Here is a 26420-nt window from a genome sequence, read left to right as displayed (position 1 = left end):
TTATTTTGTCGAGTGGTGGCGGGTGGCCATTCGGCTGTTGTTATTCGTTAGCGGATTTTATCTAACTATCAACAGCCATGACAGCTGATTCATATAAACACTAAAATAACATTATCAGTGTGTGTGTGTGTGTGTGTGTGTGTGTGTGTGTGTGTATGTATATATATATATATATATATATATATATATATATATATATATATATATAGAGAGAGAGAGAGAGAGAGAGAGAGAGAGAGAGAGAGAGATAGATAGATAGATAGATAGACAGACAGAGAGAGAGAGAGAGCGAGTGAGTGTGTGTGTGTGTGTGTGTGTGTGTGTGTGTGTGTGTGTGTGTGTGTGATAATTTATTAAGTTCACTAAAGGGAAACCAGAGAGAGAAAGACAAGAGAACATTAGACAATAAGCCGAATACAACGTTTTAAATTTTTAGAAATTACTTTATTTATAATGCTGTGGTATTTAAAAATAAAGAATTTAAATTCTTTTATATAAAAAATAATATAATAAATAAATTTTAAGGGTGTGTACTTATGTATACGTGTGTATGTATGTATATGTGATAATTTTACGAAACTAAATCTTAAAGATATAGCACTATTTTGTTTTGTACGAAACTATGGCTTTATTTTAATTATATTATTTTAAAACGAGGTACAAAAGGCAGAAGAAACATGGCTGCTCTTCGAACAACAACAGAAATCCAAAGAGGAAATATCGAAACAAGTGCTTGTCACTGCCAGGACAAACTTCTGGGGTAGCAAATGATGATCTCTCATTCGTCCCAGGCGGCGTCATCGACTGCTTCTTCTTCAGCATCTGTGACATCGTCTGCCAAAGTACGATCTTCGAAAGAGTTGTGCCAAGAACGACTTTGTTGTCCCCAAGATCGGACCCCAGCCAGTTTCAAATGCGACAAATGTGGCACTTTCCAGTGTCGACATTGCGAAAAGAAAATCCACAAAGACTCCAAGTTTCTGTGCCACGAAAGACAATTACTGGTGCCTCCACCATCGTCAAAACTCTGTGCTAACCCTTCTTGTCAGGGTCAGAATTACGCCGACGTCCACTGCGACAATTGTAAAATAAATCTCTGTAACCAGTGTAATGAGATTTTGCATCGAAATCTAAACATTTCTTCAATTTCACCGTGTAACAATAATAATAACACCAGCAGCATTTTGTCTGCTACTGGTGACAATTCGAATAATAGAAGAACAGGGGCCACTGGCCCCCAGGTTCAGCAACACAAACGAATAAGGTTTCGTGATTACGAACGAAGGCTTCAGCAACAACAACAAAAACTCCAAACGTTGTCCATATCAGATCAAACCCCTAACGACAAACAAATCCCGAACCCTACTCCCATCCAAGCTAATTCCGGATCTTCTCAGCCAGCTACTCTACACTTAACCCCTCAAACAACAACTGGTTCGTCTTCGAGTTCTGGTAACATTAAAAACCTCGGCCCCCATCAGGTTATCAAACCATTGTCCCCTCTCGGAGACAATGACGATTCTTTAACTTACGTCTCCCTCCCTCAAGAGACATTGTTGTTTCAGGCAGCGCAAGAAGGCTTCCCTGAAGAAAGCGGACCAGTGACGAATAATCCCGAAATGTCCTTTTCCAGTGCCCATTCGGATTCTAGTATCCAAAGCATCCCTGATATTTGTCTCACGGAATTGGGGGTTGACCCCAATAAAATCCAACATTTGGGCCACAATTCGGACAAACAGAAAAAAGTAAACAACGCAAAAGAAACAACTTGTTTTAAATTGGTCGACGAAGATGAACAGTTATTGGTGAGAATATTTTTGTTTTTCTATATTGCATGTTTTTATTGAGTTTTGTTTATTTACAACTCGTCTGACTGGTTGGCTCTGATATGACTGGAGCTCTTTCAGAAATGAATTTTTTTTTTTTTTTTTCTTTTTCATATTTAATGAATGGGTATCCAAATGATTTCAGCGGTTGTTTTACAATCCAGAGGTAAGAAAAGGTTGTCAAACTAATATAAGTGTTATCAAAAGTAAGATAAATTACTTCCAAGCTGAATAAGTTCTTAGTGTTTTTGTTTTTTAATTGTTCGAAAAACAAGTATTGAACACTACGTGCGAAGAAAAAAATGGCTTCGGAGTCTCTTTACATCTTTGAAGTTTTGATAAAGAGTTTAAAAGTAAAGCAAAATGGTGGTAAAAACCCACTCAAATGTTACTGTGACATTGAAACTCAAAAGTTAGTCAAAACTTCAAAGATATAAAGAGACTTCGGCCATTTTTTTTTTCTTTCTTTCTTTCTTTCTTACATAGCGTTCAATAATACTGTTTTTTCGAACCGAATAAACATTTAGATTAAATAAAAACACTAAACCTCGGTTAGGTAGAAAAGTAAATTATCTTGCCTTTGACTTTTTTTTTTTTTTTTTTTTTCCTTTGACTGCTTTTTCTTGCCTCTGTGGATTAAAAACAAACCCGATTTCAGTACTTACAAAAGAATCCAGAATCTGTCCCAGAAATGGACCGATGAAGCAGTTTACGATTTGAAAGCTGTCGGAAAATTCTTACTATATCACCTGGCGTAGTCCCCCCCCCCCCCCCAGTTTTTTTTTTTTTTTTTTTTTCAGTGGATTATTGATTGGATACTAATAAACCAGATTATCTATAAATTCAAGTCATTATTTCAACATCTGAAAGGAGTTCTCACTTTTTAGTTACAACGTTATAGTACATCAATCCCCCATTTTGTAAACACGAAAAGGAACTGTTTTTTTTTTTTTGTTACTTGTGCACTTTCGCTACCGTGCTGAAATGTTATTTCAAAAGCCATCCTTAACATGAGGGTGTTTTGTAATTATTCTGTGCTTCCACCTTACAATTTAATAAGATATCGTGACATTTGACTTTAATCTGAAATAAACGATTTAAAAAATATCGCGATATCAAAAGTGCATAAGCACTTTTTTGGGTATTATTATACAAACACCGTGACAGCGTTAGGGTTAGGGGTTAGGGTTAATTCGCTGTCACGGTGTTTGTATAGTTTTACCTTTTTTTCTTCTTCCTATTTTTGTAAACACAAGTAGGGTTTTTTGCGTGTGCTGAAAAAAATGAATAGCACATTTAAATTTTCCGTAAACTCGTTTTCCGGATATTAAGCAATGTAATGTGGCCATTGTTGTGCATGCATATTTTTGCCGTCCTCTTCCCATGTTAAGAATGGCTTTCGAAAATGTTATTTCAACACTGTACCAAAAATACACAAGTCCCCCACTTTTGGTACTCATGCAGAGAGTGATCCGTGCTGAAATAATATTATTTCAAAAGCCATTCTTAACATGGGGATGGGGGGTTTTCCTATTCTGTACTTTAACCTTACAATTGAATAAAAAAAAAACATATCCTAAAACTTTAATTAAACGTGGAAATACGATTTTAAAAAAATAGCGCGGATCATTCTCTGCATTAGCAACCCCACTTTTCATCAACGAAAAAAATAAATTCGAATAAACTCATTTTTCATAAAAAATAAAAAGCTATTTTTTGTCATTGAGAAACAATATTTCTGAATTACAAATATGGTAGGTTCATATCATTTTTATTTTCTATTTATGATTTGGATTTTCCCGCATGTTTCTTGGTTATAAACTGGGGGATCGATTTACCAGAACGTTGTAACTAAAAAGTAAATGCCCCTTACAAATGTCAGAATAATTACTTTTTTTATATAATCTGGTTAGTGTCCAATAACCCACTGAAAAAATTACGGGGGGGGGCTCGTTCAGGTATACCACCTACCCCTCTAAAAAAATAGGAATTTTAAAAATAAATATTTAAGATTTTAGTGGGAGATCATTTTGTGTATGAATTTAACGTAAAATGACCAACCCACTCTGAACCAGTTAGCGGTAAAATGAGACATCTAATTTGGGCGACGGAAGATATTTATTTTTTCCACTTTTATAGGAAAACTAGCCTGGGTGTTTGGAGGTGTTGAGCAAAAAAAAAAAAACGTGGTCGTAAGAAGGCTCGAACTTGTGACGCGAAGACGGAAAAGAAAGTGCTGTATGTAAGGGTGTTGGTTAAGCAAAAAGAAAAAAGGAAAATAGCAAGCACAAAAAAAAAGTTAGTAGCAAGCAAGCTTGAACCCGTAACGCACCAGAGGAAAAGGAGGTGAAAAAAAAACTGTCTTATTGATGCGCTCACCACAATTGAGACGTCACGGGCAGTCAAATTTAAAGCCCATTTAACTGCAAAGTAGAACTTTCATTGATTAAGAGATAATAAAAGTAAGGTTTACTGGTGTGTAATTTTGTTGTATTGCATTCATCCTAGGTGGGTTAAACTGGCTTTCTCCAAAGAAGGAATTATCAAGGAAATATAAAATTCAGACGGTCTCCAGTTGCCTGTATGTAATTTATTGTCTTTGACACCTAGAGAGATAGGGCAAATTCTGGCTATCAGCCAGATGGCAGAAACAACTCCATTACTCAGTTAAAGGTTGAAAAGGGCTGCTAAAGGTTCAGATAGTGCAGATGAAACAACCCATAAAGTTGATCAGTGTAACCCATCTGGACTTTGCCTTGTATTGATATCCAAGAATACAAGCTGCTTCTTGATCTCAGCTTGAATGATGGTGACTGACCACATTAGTGGTGCTACCTTGTGTAGCATTGCAGGTTCTCTACCATTGTCTTGGGAAATATTTATTTAAACAAAAAAAAAAGAATTAGAGGTTCTAAGAATTTAAGAGGAAATTAGTTCTTTCATGAACAATTTTAAACATTGCTTCACAAAAGATCATGAATTCACTATTCGGTCTTATTGTTTCCTAGTTCAATGATTGTTTTCATTTGTCAGCAAGCATAATTTTTTCTTTCATAGATAAATGCTTAGCATTACCGGTAAAGATTCTACCCAGGCTTTTTAAGTCCATTTACTTTTGGGGTTTACGATGATCCAGTTCTACATTGCAAGTTAAAAGAATGTTAAGAAATGTAAACTTTAAGAATAGAGCAGAAAGCCCGACTCCATTAATTTTAATTTGAAAATGGCTGTCACATAAATTTTTAATGAACAGGTATTTATTCAAATTACTACATCGTTGGGTATATTCCTTCACCCTCAACTGGACCCTTTTCTACAGTGAGGGGTCGCTTTTTTTGCCGATATTTTCGAAAGTCGTCCCCTCTTTTCGATTAACTCATTTTAATTTTAACCTACATCACTTCCAGTTTGGTGATGGCACAACAGTAAAAACATCACGTTTTTTTTTTTTTTTTTTTTTTTTTCTTCTTCCCCATGTTCTTTTCCTCCTTGGCGGTATGGGTTCAAGTTTGCCTGCCTTCTATCACTTTTTTTCTATTTGCTCAGCACACATCTCCAAACACCCGGGCAATGCTAGGCACTCAGGCTAGTCTAATATGAAAACATAAAAAATGAATAATTAAGTAATGAACATTTGTTTTTAAAGGAATTCGAAAATTAACCTTCATGTAGTTGCTTGCATATCCAAAACTGAGTATATTAATTTTGTTTTAATCTTTAAATAGAAAAAGTAGGATTTTGATATCCATGTCAGTGAGAAAAACTCTACTTTATAGATGTATATAAAAATATTTCTGTGTGCTGGAACGTTTTCATCTTAGTTTCTACAATTATGTAGAATTTATGAAGCCAATCTAATAAAAAAAAACATTAAAAAATTAATACGTAATTAATGCTTTTTTTTTTTTGTAAAGGATATGCAAATGAGTTAACTTTCATTTAGTCGCTCACATATCACAATCATTATCATTTATACTACTTTGCTTCTACTTAAATTCATAAACTGTGACTTATAAGCAGTCTTGGAAGTTAATGTCTGCAATGATGCTGGGTTAAACAGCTGAGGGAAAAAATATGAAGGTCTTATGTACAAGATGAAAAACTAGAATCTTCGCCAGGTAACAACCAGACTCGCGAAAAATTTAAACTTCCTGGCAAATGCATCCTCATGATCAAGTGCAAGAGATACAAACAATTGCACTTAAAGGGAGAGTTGAGTGTTTGGCATCTGGCAGAATACTCCATCCCAGCGAGAACAAAAGAAAATTTTAAAAAAAGAAATGAACTAATTTTTCTTTATTAGTAGTAGGCTTTTATAAGTAAAAACATTATTTTGCATTTTAATTTATATGCTTTTGTGTACATTTACTTTTGTAAATTAGATAACTAATGAGTCATTCCTTCTAAATACTCACAGTAGGTATGACCATAATAATCAGAAATTTCGACCCCCCCCCCCAAGTACCACCACATACACACATAACAAATAACGGTAAAAATTTGTAAAATAAAATTGATTCATTGTAATTTTGGCAGTATTCTCAAAGATTGTCAAAAAAATTCTTTTTACTCTATAAAACCGGAGAATTTTTCAAAAAAGCTAAAAACAGAAAAAATGGAACCACATATTTTGGCGTAAACAGTGAAAACGTGATTTTTAATTTTCTCAAAAATCAAATTGATCAATTTTGTTAATTTTAAAACACTTTTTGTAAAAAAGGCTTAATTACTTATAAACTTAAATAATAAAAAAAAAAATACACAAAACTCTTTTCTCCCCCACCCCCAAATGCAATCTTATCAGGGTTTTTTTGGGGGGGGGGGCATCTTTTTTCTTTTTTTCTTTTTTTTTTATACATATTACAATATACTGGAATTATGAAATAAAATATATTTTAAGTTTGGGTCACAAACGTTGCCAATTTATGATTTTTTTTTTTTTTTTTTTTTTTTTTTTCAGAAAAAGTTGGAAAATATTTCAGTTTTACAAAATTTTAAATTAACATTTGAGTTTTACCCATGTAATTTCAAATGATTTTCAAGATTTTTTTAATGATTGAATTTTTCAAGGTTCGAGAAAAAAAATGAAGATTTGGTCTTAAAATTTGAATCTTACTGTTAATAATTAAAAAAAAAATTTTTTTTTTTTTTAAATCGATGCCGTTTTGGAATAGTGAATAATTAAAAATAAAGAAATCTAACGTGAGTAACTTTTTCTACAGAAGGCTAATGACCCAATGATCTGTTAGCACGTTGCTGATAAAAACGAGTAATGCTACTATTTTTATCAGAACAAAAATATTTCTGAGCCAAATAACTGAAACGATAAGAGTTAATTAAATTTCTTTGTGTACGACATGTTTTACAATCTGTTAAACGAAGTCCCATTTATAAGAAATATTAAGTCCATACAAAATTTTGAATTGCAAATATGTTTCCAAAAGTTAATTTAAGGATTTAAGATTTAAAAAAAAGCTCAGTTTTAGGAATTAAAAATTTTGATTTCTTAGAATAAAGAAATATAATAAAAAATTAAAATATTACTTTTTCGAATTATAATTTGCTATATTGGAAATTAATAATAAAGGAAATTGTCAGTCAACGGCCTCCATATCAACATGAAACTAACGGTTTTAGCTGTTGTACATGACATTTTTTCTGGACTTAGACATTTAAAGGTCTTTTCATAATATTTTAAGCCAAAGGCAAAACTTTTACTGTTATATTTCACTTGTCTAATAATTGAACAAAGATTTTACAAGATATAATGTATATTTGTACAGTTTTCTTTTCTTTATTTATAATCTTTAATGTTGCCTGTTTTTTTTTTTTTTTATTTTTTGTTTTTTTTTTCCAAAATCGAAATTCACTTCTGTCATATTTTTGTGATTTAAGCTTTTCATTTTCTGCAACTTTAATCAAATTGCGTCTGTTTTATATAGTGTGAAATGTTTACATGTGGTTTAAATCCTGATCCTTTTCAATATAGAGTAAAAATTACAATGAAATAATTCCATTTTACTAGTTTTACTTATATTTTTTGTTATGGGTGTTGAAAATTAGTGTCATACCTAGTTAATAGGAACCTTGAGAAATAGCAGTCGTTGAACAGAGTGAGGGAGCAAGAAAAAGATATCTTCAGTTAATTATAAATTATAACTAATTATAACTATATAGAATTTTTTCTTTTATTTCAAGTATAAATATACTTCAGAGCTTAGATATTTTATCATTTTGTTAAAGTATATGAAAAAGATTTAGGGGAAAAATATTGATAAACTCCATTTAGTATAATATACCAGCAAAAAACTTCAAGGCAACTTTTAACCCAGTTTGGATTATTCTTACTGTTCTCATTTTTGTTATTCACACAGTGTTTGGGCCAATGTAACCTCCGACTAGGTATCCCAAATTAGCCTAGTTTAGGATGCGAAAACTGGTAAAGTTAAATTTCCCTCAACTTCAACTTGCGATATCTTGTTTATTTTTTGGGTTATTTTGATAAAGTTTTGATTTTAAATAAAATTTAATCTCTTTGCTTTATAGATATCATTATTTTTCTTGTGTCTTTTAATAATTTTTTTCCAGGTCACTTCAAGTTATGTCACTAATTTTGGTGAACGCGGCTTAATTTTTTATAAACACAAAAAATGTTGGTGTTTTTCAAATTTGGTATGCGCAATATTGTCTCTAGGTATAAAAGATAGTACCATTTTTAAAGAAAAAAGGTCACTTATCAATATGGTGAGCTTAAAAATAGGGTTTTAAGTTTTGTTTTTTCTTTCACAAAAAAAATCCAACTTGAAAACTTCAGTGAAAGAAATATGAAAGAAATTCAATTGAAAAAATTCCGAAAATCGCACCGTTTTGTAGAGAAATATCTCCTCTTTAATAATCTGTTGGTGTCATTACTACGCTCATAAATCAAGGAATGCCACTAATAAAAATGAATATACCTACACATTGAGATTTACAACTTAATGTCAAGTGACCGTATCAGTATCATAACGAAAGTTAACTGTCAGCACGACCCCAAAAACATAAACAACTTGTTTCACTATGGATTGTTTTTGTTTAAAAGTTATAGAAAATTATTGTTTAAAATATTCTTAGTGCAACGAGCACGTCAATAAAAGAAATGAAAATTTATAATTCAAAACATGTCAGTTGTTTATTTTTTTTTATTTTTTTTTTTTTATTACATTTTCACCTCAAACAATGCATATTGCCACTTTGATGTAGGGGGCTACTATCAGAGGCCTAAGTTCCAGGGGTACAATGTAGGGAGTTTAGCAGCAAGTAGTCTGTTCACCTTACACTTGAACTTCTGCATGTCAGTACAGTTGGAAGCAGGAAACCGGAAGAGAATTCCAAAGTCCTACCATTCTGGGGAAGAAGCTATTAGAGTAAAAGGCTTTCTTACATCTAGGGATCTCAACCGTGTAGGGATGGGACTTTGCTGCTTGTCTGGTTTATCGGGGGTATTTTCATTGGGGCGGGGGGCGTACAAGTGCTTGTAGTTCATTCTTTCAAACTTTCATATGTTCTTTGCTTTATCTTTTTGGTTGCATAAACTTCAGCATGTTAAATTATCTTTTAAAAATTAAACTGGGTACATTTTAAATCAAAACATTTTTCGTTAAAAAAAAAAAAAAAAAATTAACAAAATATAGCTAAGTTTTTAGTTACGTGCAACAAGTCATGTGTAAATAAAAAAATTAATTTAACGTAAAATGTGCATTTTTTGTTTATGTTCTATTGGGGTGTTTTTGTTAAATTATTTTTTGATTACACTTAATATTTTCAGTTATTTTTTATGTGCACGTGGCGCATAAATGAAAAAATTAATTTCACTGTAAAAATATATATTTTTTTTTAATAATTCCCGAGATGGTACTTCTACAGTTTATCGCCGAAAATGGAAATGCCAATTTTGTTTTGCACATCTGTTGTTAAAATCTGAGGGAGAAATCAGTATTTTAAACTATGACCAAAGTTAGAAATAAATAACAAAAAAATTAAACTAGATATTAATTACTTTTTGAAAGAACTATGAAAAAAAAAGTAAATAAAGTGAAAGAACATATATCCATAATTATTTAATTGAAAATATTTCAATTTAATTAATGAAAATGAGAATGTTTTTCATGAAATGTATATATATTTTTATTAAAAATAGAAAATGAAATGACATTCATAATTGTCTAAACTGGGTGAGCAACATTTGAAAACCAAAACATTTACTGTATAAAAATTTATCAAAATATAATTGTAAAAACATTCATTGAAAAGTTTGCGTAAGAAAATATAATTTTAATAAAGCAATTTTGTAATGAAAGCAACATTGGATTTTTATAAAATATTTTTTTTGTTTTTCCGAACAAATAAACAATTTAAATAATTCATTTTTTTGAATTAAAGCAATTTTAATGGGTCAACAGCAAATTAATTTAAATGAAACTGAAAAATCATTATCTAGTTTAATTTTTTTTGTTGTTATTTATTTCATGCTTCAGCAATAGTTTAAAATACTTATTTCTCCCTCTGATTTTAATGACAGGTGTACGAAAAAAAATGGTATCTCCATTTTTGGCGATAAACTGTAGAAGTACTCCTGAGACCTATATGTTCTATCAGGTGTTTTTGATAAACTTGAACTGAGATATCTTCATGTTGTGTTACGTGTCAAAATCAACACCAGTGGAAATAAAATTCAACTGGGAACTGCTCTCTTTGACTAAAGAAATCCAGTTAATTCATCTCCACCTCCAAAGCAACAAAAAAAGTCCCTTAGTGAATCTGCTGAACATTCAGATAACTTCTGCAGTTGTGATATCTTAGGATATCTTCAGTTATTTTTTATTTTATAGCAAGCCCCACTCTCCCTAATGGTTTACTTCGACTTGCACAACTGCCATTGCTCAAAGGCAGCATGCATACCCCAGATTTAACCGACATAAGTCCAGTTCAAACAAACAGAAGTATATAGAAGCTAGAAGTAACATTAAGAAACAAATAGCGACAGCTAAGAGAGAATTTACTGAAACCACTAAAAAACGCATCGAAGCACAAAAATTAGGAAATTGTGACTTCTGGAAAATCTACAACAGTGTAGTAAATAATGGGCAATCAACAATTCCCCCGCTAACCAACAATCACGAGGTTGTTTGCTCAGCAACCAACAAGGCTAATATTCTTTCCAGCCGGTTTGCCTCGAACTCCACACTGGACCCTACCAACCACACCCTGCCTGACTTTCCTTTGCGGACAAACGCCACACTAGTCGATCTAAAAATCACCCCTGCTCAGGTACACGCTATCATAAAAAACCTTGACACTTCAAAAGCATGTGGACCTGATCTCATCCCAGCTGTGCTATTAAAACGTGCTCAGCCGAAGTAGCTCCAGTTCTCTCCAAACTCTACAACAAATGCCTTAATGAATCATGCTTTCCAGGCTGTTGCAAAACTGCTTCTGTGGTACCATTATTCAAGAATTCTGGCGAAAGAACTGACCCATCAAATTATCGCCCCATTAGCCTCCTCCCACTTTTCGCCAAAATATTTTAGACCATAATTAACCATGCTCTAGTCCGGCACCTTACAGATGCTAAACTTCTGACTGACAAACAATATGGATTTAGACATGCCCGTTCCACAGCTGACATCCTCACTGTAATCTCTGAACATATATGCCATTCACTGGACAAAGCGAGGGAGGGCAGAGCAGTAGCTCTAGATATATCTAAGGCTTTTGACAGGGTATGGCACAAGGGTCTCCTCAGGAAAATTAAATCATACGGTATCACTGGTAGAATACTTAACATAATTAAATCCTTCTTAGATAAGAGAAAAATCCAGGTTGTCCTCGACGGTCATACATCTAAACAGTATGATATAAATGCGGGAGTGCCTCAGGGGTCTATCCTTGGACCTCTATTGTTCCTAATATTTATTAATGACCTCCCCGACAAAACTGCCTCTGAGATGGGTATATATGCTGATGACACTACACTCTATAACAGGCATGACAGGAAAACAAATGAACACATATCTAAAGAAATGGCAAAAGCACTAGAGGATGACCTCCAATCTGTAGTGGAATGAGGACATAAATGGATGGTCACATTCAATGCTGCCAAGACAAAACTGGTTTCCTTCAATAATTACAAGAAACCTTCTCCACCACCAATAGCAATGGCCAGTGACTCCCTGTCTGAGAGTACATCTTTCAAACTGCTTGGCCTAACGTTCACAGGAAACATGGGTTGGAACAATTATATTGAAAACATTGCCAGGGCTGCTGCGAAAAAGGTAGGCTCTCTCTACCATGCTAGAAAATTACTGACACCTGAAAGTATCCTGTACCTCTATAAGGCCACCATTTGCCCATGTATAGAGTATTGTTGTCACATTTGGGCTGGTGCATCTGCTACTAGTCTCTCGCTCCTAGACAAGGTTAAAAAAAGAGTCGCCAATCTGATAGGTCCTGAACTGGCATCTAAGCTTCAGCCTCTGTCCCATCGACGAAACGTTGCATCCCTCTGCCTGTTCTACAAGTATTTTAATGGTGAATGCTCTGACGAACCGCAGACACTTGTGCCCCCACGACGTAGACACCCTCGACAAACCCGACAGGCAGCTAAATCCCACCCCCACACAGTAGAGATCCCTAGATGTAAAAGATCTTTCTACTCCAGTAGTTTCTTCCCCAGAACCGCTAGACTCTGGAATTCCATTCCAGGTTCCTGCTTCCCTAACTGTACTGACATGCAGAAGTTCAAGTGCAACGTGAACCGACATCTTGCTGCCCAAATCCCAACATAGTGCCTCAGTAGTTGCTGCCCCTGATAGTAGCCCCCTACACCAAAGTGGCAATGCGCCTTGTTTGGTGTGAAAATGTAATTAAAAAAAAAAAAAAAAGTTATGAGCATAAAGGACAATGGGTTGCTGTCTACTATGACACCAACTTTTACATTTGCCAAGTCATTGAGGTTATATCTGCATCCAGCACTGTAATAAAATTTTTATCACAAACCAAAGGTAGAAAAGATTTTTTTTCAATGGCCTTTGTCAGGTGACATCGCACAGCTAGTCAGCATTCGTTTTACAAATGGGGTTTTGAAGTAATGTCAGTATCAAGTGATGGTAGGATTTGGAATGTTCTCAATATATCTACCATAGCAGAAGCTTATGAAAGAATTCTGAGAGAAAATCTATAAGGAAAGGAATTGTAGTAAGACCTCTGCCTATAAAATATCTTACTTGTTTACTTGTCTTTTAAGTTGAAAGTTTTTCAATGCTTGAAAAAAAAATTACTTGTGACTTTTTGTATACCAAATTTCTTAATCTTATTGTTGTCTTTGATTGAGATTGTCGGACTGACTTCCTCATCTTGGTTGTTATTGTCATAACGTTTCGGCCGTTTTTGCCCTCCGGCCTTTGTCAGGTGTTTTGTATCGAACTGGGGAACCGTTTGTTAGGAGTCTCGAACCCAACCCTTTATTATTATTACGGGGGTAGCGTGTTCGGACTCCAGCTAGGCTTTGGGACATAGTTGCTGATTCTCTGTTTTTGAGTGTTACTTTTTCACTGCCTTCGTTCAGGATTGAACTCAGCACCTTTGGGTAACTGTAAACTTTGATACGTCTAGGACCACTCGGCCATATGTCACTAGGACAATTCTTAGTTGGTTTTTGTTAATGTTAAACCTATGTTGTTATTCAAGGTTTTCTCTCTCTATCAGAGGTGTCCAAATTGCATACAGCTCTATGCTTAGTTTGCTCAGTAGGTTGTTATGTCCGAGCATGTGAGCTGTTTCTTTAAGTTTTCTCACTTTCCAGTGGGTCTCTCTGCTTATTATTTTTACTTCATCTCATAGGGGGCGATGGTCCCCCCTCTCCATCCAGACATGGTTGGCTATACCCGATTTTCCCGTCTCCCCTTTAGTTACCGCTTTTTGGTGTTCTTCCACCCTTACAAACCTTTCTGCAACTGCATGGGATGGAGTATATGCAGTTTTTGGTCATGTTCTCCATGCGGGGCTTCACTCGTACCAGGTGTCATCTGAGTGTTGACTCGCTCTTGAATACCATCCTGATGTTGTAGGGGGCACATATTCTCTGAATCTTTTCGGAGATGCCTCGCATGTATGGTAGGCAGACCGTTGGAGGTTTTTGGGTTTCATTCTCCTCTCTTATACTATTAACACGTCTGGTGGATAGTATGCTATCGGGGTAGTTGTTACGACGGAGGGTATTCTTCAACCTGACCATTTCTTGGTGGTATGTAATGGTGTCGCTACTTATTGTCTCTGCTCGATGTTGTAAGCAGCGTGCGATTCCATGTTTGATCGAAGACATGGCCTTAGGTTCAGCTCCCTTAAAGCCCACCATGTGGCTAAGATACGTTGATGACACCTTCATACTCTGGCCCCATCAGGAAGACATCCAGGCTCTCCTAAACCATCGATACAGTTCACAATGGAGAAAGAAAAAGATAACCAACTGGCCTTCCTTGATATACTCATATCACGCACAGAGCATGGGTTTAAGACATCCGTATATCGCAAGCCTACCTTCACCGGACAATACCTAAACTTCAACTCCCATCACCCATACAGTATCAAACAATACAGTATCAAATTTCTCCAAAATAGTAATCCTTTCGAGACCCACATCCTCCCCAAAAACAGCCTTTCTTGGGCATACAAAAATGCATGCGCCGTTTTACCTTTTATATATATATATATATATATATGCTTTCCATATCTTTACAAAGAGAGCATGGAACTTTTTTACCAGCACATGCCCACCATGCTTGTACACTTCAGGCAGAATTGGATCCTTTGGTGACAGGGACTTGCCAGAAGCAATTTGTTTGATGGATTCCCATACCTCCTGATAAGCAGGTTCCAATGACAATTCTGGAATATCTGGATTCTGAGGAATAGAGGACACGACATCGCTGTCAATGACAGATGAGGTGTTTTAGACAGTTTCAAAGTGCTCCTTCCAACGATTGAGAATATCTGATTTATCAGTCAGCAATGCCTCTCCATTGGCTGTGCTTAATGGGGAAACACCACTTTTCTCAGGACCAAATACCTCTTTCAGACCATCATAGAAGGCTTTCGTGTTCTTGCTGTCAGCAGCTCCCTGCAGTGCAATTGCCTTATTGTACCACCATTGTTCTTTCATAGCTCGGAGAGCTCGTTGTACCTCACCTTTACACTTTTTGTAGCCCGTGTGCTTCACTGTTGAGTTTTTGTCCTCAATCCAACATTTGTGAGATGAGTGCATTTGGTTAATCAGTGCTTTAACTTCATCGTCACTTTTGTCAAACCAATCCTGGTGTTTTCTTTTCGGTATTCCAAGGACTTCTACTGCTACAGCTTGAGTTGCTTCTCACAATGCTTTCCAAGAAGATTCAACATCATCAGTTACATCAACACTCTCAAGGTTTTCATCAAGCTTATTGGAGAGCTCAGTTCTCTTTTCCCTGGATTTAAGAGGCCGCACATCAATGCGTTTGGGGACTGTTGATCTTGTAACTCTGTGCCTTCGCACATGCAACGACAGTTTACTTCTGAGAAGGGCGTGATCCGAAAGATAGCAAAAAGTGTGGAAAGAGCGAGTGATTTTGAAATCACTCATGTGCTTCCGCTTTGTTATGACGAAGTCAATAAGATGCCAGTCCTTTGAACGAGGATGCATCTATGTCGTCTTCCGATGCACAAGTTGTTGGAATATGGTATTGGTAATACAGAGGTCAAACTCCCTACAGATTGTAAGAAGTCGTAAACCATTTGCATTTACCTTGCCTATGCCATGCTTACCAAGTACACCGGTCCACGACAGATTGTCACTACCAACACGAGCATTGAAATCGCCAGCAAGAACGAGTTTATCATGGTGTCGAACTCTGGAGAGGACATCACGGAGGGTATCGTAGAAGTCATCCTTCTCTTGATCTGAACTGGCTAATGTTGGGGTGTAACAACTAACTAGCGTCACCCTGGTGTTTCCTAACTCTAAGGAAAGAGTTGCCACACGATCAGATATGCCTTTGGCCAAAGACGATAAGGACTTTGCCATCTTGGATTTAATGGCAAAACCAACGCCTGATTGGCGGGGTTCATTTTCTGCCTTTCCTGACCAAAAGAAGTCATATCCACCCTTTTCCTCTCGAAGTTGAGAATTGCCAGGCAAGCGAGTTTCACATAAGACAGCAATGTCAACATCATACCTTTGTAACTCAAGAGAAACAAGGGCTGTCTTGCGCTCGGGTGCAGCATCATTATCCTGGAGGGTACGGACATTCCAACACCCTATTGAGAGATTCTTTGTTGAAGTTTTTTGTCATATTCTCTACAAAAATAAGGGAGTCAAGAATGTCTGTGACAACCATCGGGGGATATCTCTGCTTTCAATTGCAGGAAAGATTCTGGCTAGGCTCATTCTAAACCGAATCATAAATCGTCTCGTTGATAAGGTGTATCCAGAGTCCCAGTGTGGGTTTTGGTCGGGTCGCAGCACCATTGACATGATATTTTCCTTATGCCAGGTGGCAGAAAAGGTCCTTGAGAAAAATCAGGAATTGTATATGGTGTTTGTTGACCTGACGAAAGCCTTCGACACTGTGAATCGCGATGCTCTTTGGCAAGTTTTAAGAAGGCTTGGTATTCCAGAAAACATGCTGAATGTGATCATTTCCTTTCACGAGGGGATGAAGGCCAATGTTGTCTCAGATGGTATGATGTCTGATCCATTTGATGTTACGAATAGGACCAAACAGGGATGTGTAATTGCGCCAGTCCTCTTTGCGCTCTTCTTTTCACTAATGCTGAAAAATGCATTTGATGATTTGGACACTGGTGTCAAGTTTCAATTTCAGTCATCCGGTGGCTTATTTAACGATCAACGGTTTAAGGCCAAGACTCTTCTTCGCACCGAAATTATTCGCGACTTGCTCTTTGCTGACGATGCCGCACTGGTAGCCACATCCTTTGAAGAAGCCCAGGTTCTTCTTGATCGATTTTCAGCCGCGTGCAAGGCCTTTGGCCTGACAATTAGCATAAGGAAGACTGAGGTAGTGCATCAGCCACACCCTACTCCAAAACAAGTTGAAGGCGTAAAGCAAAATCCACCAGAGTATAGATTTCCTGCGCACAAGCTGAAAGTCGACGGTCATGATATCCATTATGTCAAGTCCTTTCCTTACCTTGGTAGCAAGGTGAACCAGGGCGGTTCTCTTGATGATGAAATTGTCAACAGGATTGCTAAGGCCACTTCTGCCTTTGGAAATCTTCGCCGTCGCTTGTGGAACGAAAGGGGTATTCGACTAGACACAAAAATCCTTGTCTACTATGCTGTTGTTCTTTCCATTCTTCTTTATGGATCTGAGTCATGGACCCCATACAGACATCATATTAATCAGCTAGACGTTTTCCACAAAAGCTGTCTACGCTCCATATGTGGTCTTAGCCTTCGCGACAAGGCATCAAATGCCGAATTATTCACAAAATGCAAAATATCTGGCATTGAATCATTCCTTATTCAATCGCAATTGTGGTGGGCTGGTCATGTATTGAGGATGCCCGATGACAGAATTCCAAAAATTGCGATGTACAGTCAATTTGAGGGTGGTAAAAGAATTGTTGGACGTCCTTGGCTTAGGTACAAGGACAAGTTAAAGAGTAACTTGTCTGCAGTGAACATACCATACAGGAATCTTGAAGATAAGTTGAATGACCGAAAAGGATGGAGATCAAGGTGTTTTGAAGGTCTCCAGAGGTTTCAATCTGAAAGCTTAAGGCAACTGAAAGAAAACTGAGTAAGAGCAAAATGACTAGCAGCTGCACCAATATCTGCAGCGTTAAATCCACATTCATGTTCTATTTGTGGCCTTGTTTGCAAGTCCCTTGCTGGGCTAAAGTCATCAGAGGCAAAAGCATAAATGAGTTTTAGAAATATGGATTGTCCGAACCTCATACGTCGAAAGCGACGGGAGAGTCCATCATATATTAAATGTAATTTATATGGCCTTTCCTATTCATGTGGTAACCTTATCCTTCATCTAAACTGTAAAGTCATTACGTTCTAGGGAGTGGTTGACTTGATATTACATGTCCGCTTTCTTTTTCTGACAAAATTTGTTAATAAAAATATTTCTAAACTTTAACTTCCCCCAGGGAAAATGTATTCCATACTACCTCAATATCCACACGCTGAGGAAATTTGAGATTTAAAGTTGCAATTACTTATTTTTCTAACATTCTCTACTGTGGAAAAATTACCACAGAAATACTAAGTTGAAGAAAGTTTGACTGCTGTGTTGCATTCAATCAGTTTGTGTCCTTGTATCCTATCCATTTGTACATGTTTTTGCATTCTGAGATATGTTCCCTCCACTAAATTACTTGGAACATAGGGCATTATGATTTAGGATTGTTTAATAGGGGCATTGAGCAGCAAGATGTCTGTTTACATTGCATTTATACTTCTACAAATTAGGAGTCAGAAATAGGGAGAGAATTCCGAAGTTTAGCAGTCCAAGGGAAGAAACTATTAGAGTAGAAGGCTTTCTGGTATCTGGGGACCTTAACGATGAAGGGGTGGGATTTTGCTGCTTGTTGGGTTAGTAAGGAGTGCAAATGTCTGGTGGAGCATAAGTGCTAAGAGTTCATCAGAGCAATTTCTATGAAAGTATTTGTAAAACTGGGACTGAGATTAGAGCTTGGCCGATAGTGTGAGACCTATTGTAACAGAGCGCATATGAGCATGGAAACTATTGACAGCAACAAAGGATGGCCAGCATATGAAGAGATTAGTAGCAGTAGTCAAAAACCCACATAGGCAAATTAGGAAGTATGCGCAAGAAGGAAAAAAAAAAAAGCAACGTGCTCAGAAAGAAAGGCGACGACAAAGGAAATGTGCATGTAAAGTTGCAGATGAGAATTGGCTGGCTATGCTCGGCATGCGGTTGGAAGGAGAAATAATGGTAATAAAATTTTTTTTAATGCTGATATGGATTTTTAATTTATTCCCGTCTTGTTTGTTTGTTCATTTGCGACATAACTGCCAGATTTGACACTGTCTAAAGAGTGAGAATAGTGACGGATGTACCAGTCCAAATGTAGCAACAATACTCCATACGTGGGTAAATTGTGGCTTTGTAAAGATATAGGATACTCTCTGGTTTGAATAATTTTCTAACATAGAAGTGACACTCTCTTTGTGGCAGCCTTGGCAATGTCCTAAATATATTTATTCCTATTCATGTTGTCTGTGAATGTTAAGCTGAGGAGTTTACCTGCAGGTATTATTTGTCATGGCAATTGGTGTTTCTGCACTCTGTGCGTTTGTCTTTGTATTCTGTGAGCATGTATGTGTCCTGTCTATGCCTGTGGTCATTGCTTCCTGTCTTTTTGAAGAATTTAAAAATCAAATAAAGAAGCATATAATCAAATGTCTGAACATGGTTGGTCTTTCGTCCTCTCTGCTGAGCCTTCACAACCAAATAAACACTGGTGCTGACATTTTTTTTTTTTTTCTGTACTTGTTTTTTGGTAATCTCTTGTATTTCTGTCAACAATGTCAGCACTTTTTTTCAAATGCTTAGAATGCTTGAAAGATAAATAATTTTTCAAAAATACAAATTATTTCAAAAGTTCTTTTAATACTTGTAATTCAAAACCGCCAAGAAATCAATTAATCAATATTCAAATGTATGAACAATTTATTGTAATTAAAACTTTCAATTTGTCTTAAAATTCTATCAAATAGAATCATTTTGAATTTAAAAATACGAAAAATTATCAGGAAACCTGGTATTGCCTTGGATTCCAAATGAACATTATATCCTCTTGCCACCAAACCTAGAACATGTTATGTGGAGCTGATTTGAACTTTAACATTCTGGGTTGCAAATAATTTGCCTTTTCAAACTTTATAAGGTGGATGATTCACCTGTTTGTTGGTGGACTAAGAATGGCTCTAATGTTCAACCAATACTGCCTCTACCGAATTCTGCAGGTCTGCTGGCACCTTTTTTGTCTCCAATAACAAAGTTGACATGATGCAAGATTATCTTCCATCAATCTTTTAAAGAGGATTCTTAGCTAGTCGTTATGCTGCAGGCCACAACAATGGTGAGTTCATTTCTGAAGCAATAACTGAAACTATTTCAAGGTTACTAAAGACACCCAGGAGGCCAGCTAAAGACATGGTTGCACATCATCCTATCAAAACGGATGTTAAACTTAGGTCCAGTCCACAGATCTAAAGTATTCACCAGGCTGCCCATCAGTCTCTACTGCTATAGACCATCGTGTGACCTGTGTCGTTTATCTAAAACCGTGTTTTATGGGGAGGGAGGTTCAAACCATCCTTGGTGAAATGTCTCTAGTCCTCTAGTATTTGCATCATTAGTCAGGGGGCCATTCATGATAACTGGTGTTTACTTGTGGTGCTGTAATTTGGAGATGTTCAGCTGTTGGTCCATCTGACTATATTGGACTTTATGGATTATTGTGGAAATCAAAATACAACCAGTGTCTTGTTCCTACTTTCAAACTATAGGATCCTGACATTGAAATCTGGATTGATTTGGATGAGAGAGGCTGTAAAATAAAGTGACATTAGATGAGATGTTTGGTAAATTTAGTTTTTAACGCTCTCAAGACATTCCTAACATTCCTGAGAAATGAATAAAGATCTTGGTGTACTCCCCCCACTTTGAATCTATTTAGATTTCTACATTTTTTTTTGTTTAATTTTCAACAAATGAAAGCGAAATGTTGCCTTTCTTTTTATTGGATGTCTGATATGAACGCTGCATAGATCATTGACTTAGTTTCAGAATATGAAATATGCTGTTATCATTCCAAAACCAGGTGTATTTATTTCACACTCATAGTATTTTATTCTTGTTAATGTATGTTTTACATGTATTTTGAATCTGACATATGCTCCTTAAAAAAAAAAAAATGGACTCCCCCCCCCCTTTGGAATAAAAAGTATATGGTGAAGGAAAAATGTTGATAAAAGAAAATGGAAAGCTTTTAGTTCACAAAATCATAAAAAATAACTAATAGACTATAGAGGCACCCTTCTAAAAAAATAAAAAATCAAAAAAAAATCATTGGATTCACCACCCACTAGGAGACGCTATTTTATAGTGCTATATTTGATTTATCAGAACTGTCATACTTCTGAAGGTTTCATATTTAGGTTAAAAATTAAGTTATCTCTAGGAGATGCTATTCGCAAATATTAAAAAAATCACCTTGGGTTTAATCGGATCCAATTTCCCATCCAAAATTCTAAACTGAATTTACAAAACTAAAAGTACTTGCATTACAAAGTTAACTTTCAACAATACATATTTATTCCTCTTGTGAATAACTTAATTTTAAAATTGTAATCTTATAAATTCTTGATATTAAAATATTTTTACTAGCACTAAACAAAACCCTTATTAATTTACTATACATGATTTACCTACAGTAAACTAATTTTTACATTAAAACAACAAAACAAGATAGATAACTGACTTTTCTTGGGATTGTCCTTACATTAGAGATTCAAATCTCTAATTCTTATATAATACTAGCCTGTGTGTCTGGCATTGGGTGTTTGGCAGTGTGTGTTGAGCAAAAATTAAAAAAAGTAGTAGTAGTAGGCAGGTATGTTTGAACCCGTACCACGAAGGAAGAAAAGAATGTGGAAAAAAATGTGACGTCTTTGCCATTGCGTCCATCGCCAAACCGGAAGTGACAAAGGTTTAAATTAAGGCCAGTCAATTGAAAAGAGAGGATGACTTTCAAAAATATCGGCAAAAAAAAACAACCCCTCCTTGTGGAAAAGTACTCAGTTGAAGGTGAAGGAATTAATGTTTTTAGCCAATTTTTTTATATTTGTCATCTGAAGGGTCGAGCTTTAAAACGATACCGAGCTCGTGAAAATCCGCTGTCTCTGTCAGAAGTTTTAGGGAGGCAGACATGCATACATACATTTAAACAGACGAGTGAGATTTTTATATAATATATAAGCTAAACGTTTTCAAATTTAAATGATTTTCAACATTTGTTTCATTCATACCCTTATTTTAAATATAAAATTATCTCACTAATTTAATAGAAATCAACATTAAAAACCAGGTAAAGGACAATTATCACTACTTGAAATTTCATGTTAATTACTCCCTATGCAAACCCATTTTATATTTATACTGACAAATTTCCATGTAAACAATTATTTCCTTTTAATATCTAAATTTCTTTTTTAATTACAATTTTTCATTTAACTCTCCGTCTTGTGTGTGTCTTCCATGATAGAAGCGTTGTTTGGATTTTAAAATATGTATAATGTTTATAAGCCAAATTACAACGCAATGTTAAAATAAACAGTACTTATGCATCCTTTTGAACCAAACGTAACTCGGTGTTCGGCTTGGCTTTTGCCGGAACATGTCAACAGCTTGGGTTTATGTAGCAGAATTAGCAATAATCGAAATGAGGGAAAATAGAGAGCTTACCTCGGATACGTCTGTGTTTCAGGCTGAGCGGAAGAGAGTTCCAAGATGGCGTCCATGGGTTTTTATTAGCGTTGACCCCATGCAATTCTCGTAGAATCAGGTCTACTTTCGCGTGATTATGCAAATGGATGGATAAAATCACCCCTGCTCAGGTGCATGCTATCATAAAAAACCTTGACACTTCCAAAGCATGTGGACCCGACCTCATCCCAGCTGTGCTATTAAAAAAGTGCTCAGCCGAAGTAGCTCCAGTTCTCTCCAAACTCTACAACAAATGCCTTAATGAATCTTGTTTTCCGAGCTGTTGGAAAACTGCTTCTGTAGTACCAGTATTCAAGAATTCTGGCGAAAGAACTGACCCATTAAATTATCGCCCTATTAGCCTCCTCCCACTTTTTGCCAAAATATTTGAGACCTTAATTAACCATGCTCTAGTCCAGCACCTTACAGATGCTAAACTTCTGACCGACCATCAATATGGATTTAGACAAGCCCGTTCCACGGCAGACATCCTCACTGTAATCTCTGAACGCATATACCATTCACTGGACAAAGCGGGAGAGGGCAGAGCGGTAGCTCTAGATATATCTAAGGCTTTTGACAGGGTATGGCATGAGGGTCTCCTCAGGAAGATTAGATCTTACGGTATCACTGGTAGAATACTTAACATAATTAAATCCTTCTTAGATAAGAGAAAAATCCAGGTTGTCCTCGACGGTCGTACATCTAAACAATATGATATAAATGCGGGAGTGCCCCAGGGATCTATCCTTGGACCTCTGCTGTTCCTGATATTCATAAATGACCTCCCCGACAAAATTGCCTCTGAGATGGGTATATATGCTGATGACACCACACTCTATAGCAGGCACGACAGGAAAACAAATGAACATATATCTAAAGTAATAGCAGAAACACTAGAGGATGACCTCCAATCAGTAGTGGAATGGGGACAAAAATGGATGGTAACGTTCAATGCCACCAAGACAAAACTGGTTTCATTCAATAATTACAAGAAAACTTCTCTACCACCTATAGCAATGGCCAACGACTCTTTATCTGAGAGTACGTCTCTCAAGCTCCTTGGCCTAACGTTCACAGGAAACATGAGTTGGAACAATTACATCGAGGGCATTGCCAGGGCCGCTGCAAGGAAGGTGGGCTCTCTCTACCGTGCTAGAAAACTTCTAACACCCGAAAGTATCCAGTACCTCTATAAGGCCACTATTCGCCCATGTATGGAGTATTGCTGTCATATTTGGGCCGGTGCATCGGCTACTAGTCTATCGCTCCTTGACAGGGTTCAAAAGAGAGTCGCAAATCTGATAGGCCCTAAACTGGCATCTAAACTTCAGCCTCTGTCCCATCGTCGAAACGTTGCATCCCTCTGCCTGTTCTACAAATATTATAATGGTGAATGCTCTGAAGAACTGCAAGCACTTGTGCCCCCACGACGTGAACACCCTCGATAGACCCGACAAGCTGCAAAATCCCACCCCCACACTGTAGAGATCCCTAGATGTAAAAGATCTTTCTACTCCAGTAGTTTCTTCCCCAGAACAGCTAGACTTTGGAATTCCATTCCAGGTCACTGCTTCCCCAACTGTACTGACATGCATAAGTTCAAGTGCAACGTAAACCAACATCTCGCTGCCCTAATCCCTACATAGTACCCCAGTAGATCTTTCCCCTGATAGTAGCCCCCTACACCAAAGTGGTAATGTGCCTTGTTTGGGGTGAAAATGTAATAAAAAAAAAAAAAAAAAAAAAATTCCAAGCCGCTATAAAGGCAGGACGCTGGAGAGCAGTGACGAGTGTCCGGCAGATTGTGTGTAGGTGGTTCTGACAATTGGATTGTTCTTTGTGACAAACCATGTCTCTGCGAGAAGCGAGTTTTTTGGGGGGGGTTTTCTGCTTCTTTTTTTCTCTACAGCTATTACAGCCCAGAAATCCCTCTCTTCTAGAGGTGGGCGATACTATTTCCTATCTGTGTTCCTGACTTCTTTTTTGCCTACATTTTTTTCTTCAAGCTATTTCGGCCCAACTATGGCGAAGATGCGGATAAGCAGTGATATTATCAAGCCGTTCTATGGCAAGGGAGACGTAGCATGGCTGAAAAAAGTGAGACTTGTCACACAACTTCAGCAGGTGGATGATATAGCGTTTGCTACCTTTATATCTGGAAGGTGATGCACTGGCCCTCTACATGGAAATGGAGGAGGACCATCAAAAGAAGATAGACCAGATTGAGGCCCGATTAAAGGAGGCATGGATGTTTACGCCAACAAAATCAGGCAGTTGGTTGGATTGACCGGATTCACAAGAGATGGCTTAGAGAGACTCACAAAAATGACTTTCATCACTGGGTTCCCTGATGCCATCTCAATTCCTCTTCAACAGGTGCTGAACATCGAAGCCCTGACCATAGGGGAGCTAATGTCGAGAGACAGAATTTTCACGACTGGGGAACAAAATCAGGACGTGGTTGCGGCCACACGCTCACCCAACAACAGGTTCCAGAATATTCCTGTTAGTGTGACCTATTTCAAATTCAATGTTAAAGGCTACCTTGCAAGGGACTGTCAAAAACGCGGAACACTGTATTACTGGCGCAGTGAGAGTGGACACTGGGCTCGGAACTGCTCGGGGAAACGGGCAAGGGGAGGATGCATAAACGCCAGTCTCCTTCCCCACCAAGATGCGAACACAACACTCTCGGTGATAAGCATTCATGTTGATGGGACGCGATGTTTGGCGCTTATTGATACTGGATGCTCTAGGATGATTTTACATGCAGACCGGTGCTAGTCTTGGAGAAAAACGAACGTGAGTGTCAAAACGATTGGTGGAATATCCCATGCGGGCTGCGGTATTGGAGCGGTCTCTGTATCCACTAATGAAAGTGTGTCTGCCAGAATCGATGTGTTGGTGGTGCGTGGCAAACCGCTGGGGTTTGACTCCCTTCTAGGGATCGACGCCATAAAAGCTCTGGGAGGTGTCGTTGTCGAGCCTACAGGACCAGTGCGGCTGGGCGGCAGGAAAAATATTAAATGTGCAGCCATTTCTATTAATATTTAATATTCACCTTTCGCCATAAAAAACGAACATGGACCACATCGTGGAAGTGGTCAGAGGACGTCCCCCCCCCCCTGAAAGGTTACACAATCGAATATCAGAATACCCAGTGCCGACAGAAATCCATGAGGAATACACGCAGGAGCTCCGCACCTGGATAGATAACGGTTGGCTCATGCCGTACCCAGAGGATAAATTGGGGCTCTCCCAAAGGCCTAATTCCCCTGATGGCTGTGATACAGCAGAACAAAGCCAAAGTGCGCTCCGTAATGGACTACTGGATCTAAATCATTACGTAGATGCATTTACGGCCAACGATGATGTTTGTGCAGCTAAGCTGCGCGAATGGAAGCAAAAAGGTGCTAACATGTCTCTACTGGACCTCAGGAGAGCATACCTACAACTCCGGGTCCATGAGACACTGTGGCCATACCAGACTGTGGAAATCGACGGGAAAAAATACTGTGTGATCTGTCTGGGATTAGGCTTGAATGTGGCTCCTCTGATAATGAGAGCAATTGTCAGCGAAGTATTATCTCAGGAAGAAGTTGTAAGCCACCCAGCATCTGCTTACATTGATGATATTTTTGTCAATGAAGACGTGGTGCCTGCGACCCATGTAAGAGAACATCTAGCACAGTTCGGGTTAGAGTGCATGAACCCGGAGCGGTTGAAGGACTGTGCACGGGTGCTTGGATTGGTGGTCAGGATGAAATGCAGTGAACTGCGGTGGAAGCAGGGAAATGCAATTCCAAAGGCTCCCAGCATTGTTATGCGACGAACAATGTTTTCCCTGTGTGGTCGACTTGTCAGGCACTTTCCGGTGTGCGGTTGGCTTCGTATGGCTTGTGGAATACTCAGAAGGAGAGTAAGTTTGGTAATGAAGGGCTGGGATGATGAAGCAAGGGACGCCGTACTGCATCGTATGATGTTTGTAACCTTAGAATCTGTGCAGCAGAACGATCTGGCCCGGGGAAATTGG

General features: G+C 37.3%; 1 protein-coding gene across 1 annotated transcript in view; it reads left to right on the top strand.

Moving 5' to 3' along the window:
- Nucleotides 1–618: 618 nt before the first annotated feature.
- LOC145256380 (zinc finger FYVE domain-containing protein 1-like) overlaps nucleotides 619–26420 on the top strand; it is a 119956-nt gene continuing 94154 nt past the window's right edge. Inside the window, exon 1 of the mRNA XM_080115209.1 lies at nucleotides 619–1805. Within this exon, the coding sequence (XP_079971335.1) occupies nucleotides 768–1805 (1038 nt within the window). The 5' untranslated portion in view covers nucleotides 619–767. The remainder of the gene's footprint in view (nucleotides 1806–26420) is intronic.

This window comes from Euprymna scolopes, chromosome 32 (genome assembly GCF_053919585.1).
Source record: "Euprymna scolopes isolate OS-2025 chromosome 32, ASM5391958v1, whole genome shotgun sequence".
NCBI lineage: Eukaryota > Metazoa > Mollusca > Cephalopoda > Sepiida > Sepiolidae > Euprymna > Euprymna scolopes.
The sequence above is the reverse complement of the archived record's forward strand: the minus strand, read 5'-3'. Positions and strand labels throughout refer to the sequence as shown.